The 2500-nt window shown below is 45.2% G+C and overlaps 1 protein-coding gene across 1 annotated transcript in view; it reads left to right on the top strand.

Annotated features, from left to right (window-relative positions):
* The window catches only part of igf1ra (insulin-like growth factor 1a receptor), a 135182-nt gene that overhangs the window by 121163 nt on the left and 11519 nt on the right, over positions 1 to 2500 (top strand). Inside the window, exons 14-17 of the mRNA XM_080437891.1 lie at positions 116 to 218; positions 461 to 531; positions 885 to 1114; positions 2257 to 2361. Coding sequence (XP_080294017.1) covers positions 116 to 218; positions 461 to 531; positions 885 to 1114; positions 2257 to 2361 — 509 coding nt within the window. The remainder of the gene's footprint in view (positions 1 to 115; positions 219 to 460; positions 532 to 884; positions 1115 to 2256; positions 2362 to 2500) is intronic.

The following is a 2500-nucleotide window of genomic DNA, read 5'->3' on the forward strand; positions in this document are numbered from 1 at the left end:
CGGAGAAATGCTATGTTTTTTTCTGTATCAAATGGATTTTCTGAACTTTTTCCTTGATGTAAAACAAAAACAACCGCTGCTGATTAGTTGTGTTTCCCCGTTTTCTGTCTGATAGGAGAATTGGATTTTACGTTCTACCTGATAATCGTCGTGCCCATCATCGTTATACTCATCATCGCCAGCCTCATCACTGCTCTTTTCTTCGTCAACAAAAAGAGGCAAGTATCTGTTTTTCACTAAGGAGATTTCCACATCGTCAGACAGAAGTCCCCATTTTATATTGTCAGCCATAAAATAATAACGACCAGTGTAACGTTAATCAGAGTTAATAGCTGTTGAGCTTCATTAACTCTCCCTTGCGAACGGTAGGTGGGCTTTGTTATAGCTAAATGATCTGTTCTGTGCGTGGGTCATTGTAGTGCCTCCTGCGTCTGATCAATCTGTGCTCGCATTCCCACAGGAACAGTGACAGGTTGGGGAATGGAGTCCTCTACGCTTCCGTCAACCCTGAGTACTTCAGTGCTGCCGAAAGTAAGAACCGCCTCATGCACAGTTCTTGTCCAGTGTTGCCAGATTCTGTGAGAGAAACAAGCAACCAGGTCTAGGAAAACCAGCCCAAAAGAAGCGACTATGGGCCACAGGAGCACTTTAACATATACATCAGCCATTTGAAAATAGCAGATCTACAAGCTCACAACGTGTCGCATCGCGACGCGTTGTGAGCTTGTAGATCGGCTATTTTCAAATAAAATCTTGCGGGGAAATTATAATGAGCAGATCTGGCAACACTGGTCTTGTCTTTGGTTCAGCGGACTTGTATTGTACTGAGTGTGTGTGTGCACACGTGCATATGGTGCTGACCTGTCATCTTTTTGCGCCGCCAGTGTACGTCCCGGACGAGTGGGAGGTGGCCAGGGAGAAGATCACCATGAACAGGGAACTGGGCCAGGGCTCCTTCGGCATGGTGTACGAGGGCATCGCCAAGGGCGTGGTCAAGGACGAGCCCGACACCCGGGTGGCCATCAAGACGGTCAACGAGTCGGCCAGCATGCGGGAGCGCATCGAGTTCCTGAACGAGGCCTCCGTCATGAAGGAGTTTAACTGTCACCACGTGGTAAGGAGAGAGATGAAAGACAGACGCTGACCTCCACATCGCCATCGCTGTCCCGTTAATTACGTTCAACTGATTGGACGGTTTGAATGAAAGCCAGGGGTACTCCGCGTCCCCTGGACTGGAGTTGAAAGCCATTGTTCCGTGTAATTATGACACTTGTGTGAGGAACATATTTGACATGAGTGATTCATTAGAAGAGGGAAAATCTGTTCCACACACGCTCGGTAAACATTACAACACAACGTTTTAGCAGGACATTTCTGATATCGGGTCATGTTCCCCTCCTTTCGACACTACAGTGTATGCCTCAACGTCTAAACATTTCTGTTTCGCCAGAGTGTCTTCCACCTGCATTTCTCTCAGGGGAAGTTAACCCATTAAGACCTGAGGCCGATTCTACAAATGCGTGACGACGTACAAGATACTCGCAAAAATCTAAAATGCCACGGATGCTTTTCCGGTTTTAATGGGTTATGGATATCTGTATGAAACTGTGTCATAGACTAAAGCTGTCTATTTCACTAAAATAACATATCCATTTATTTTTTTGCACTCCGTGAAGTAAATAGGATAAAGTTCAGTAGATGAGTTGGCACGGTCACAAATGACAAATTACCCAGTACTTTTCTGTGTTACAATTGTAATCGTTTCCTGATTGTCCTGCTTGGCTATACAGCGTAAACCCTGCTGCTGTCTACACAGGCTGCTGCTGCCAGAGACTGGGTTCAACTTACCACCCGATTGTCTTCAGCATTATCACTGCCATGCCCCTCATTAGTTAAGCTAAACGGAAGTGTTAAAGGTTTCCCCTTTTGGAAAGCCACCGTTACAACAATTTACAATGTCTGGCTGCTTTAAAAGCCAAGCACTTAATTATTAACCTCAATTTGAATAATTTAAATGAAAAGGATTTTTCTTCTTTTTTTACATGCTTCAAAGCACCACATTTAAAGATTTTCCAAAGCCCAGTAAATCCTCATTACCTCACTTACAGGCCTTGTGAAATATGAACGCTTATAAAAACATATGTCTCTGGCCCATAGTGCTTTTGTGGGAATATTAAGTAGAGTTTGGCCAATGAGAGGGGAGTGGCGCCCAGTCTAGCTGACCTACAGTATAATGCTATGTGATGATTGGTCTAGGTGCGGCTGCTGGGTGTGGTCTCACAGGGACAGCCAACCCTGGTGATAATGGAGCTGATGACCCGTGGAGACCTGAAGAGCCACCTGCGGTCTCTGCGCAAAGAAGTAAGCTGCTTTTTTTCTTATACAGTCCAGCCCTGGAGCAGAACTTTGCCAGAATCAGTCTCACAGAGTTTGGATTCAGTCCAGCAGCACATAAAGACACAAACATATTCTCCTTCTATCTCTTTCTTTCTTTTACGCT

Source organism: Gymnoscopelus braueri, assembly GCF_963280865.1.
Source record: "Gymnoscopelus braueri genome assembly, chromosome: 9".
Classification (NCBI taxonomy): domain Eukaryota; kingdom Metazoa; phylum Chordata; class Actinopteri; order Myctophiformes; family Myctophidae; genus Gymnoscopelus; species Gymnoscopelus braueri.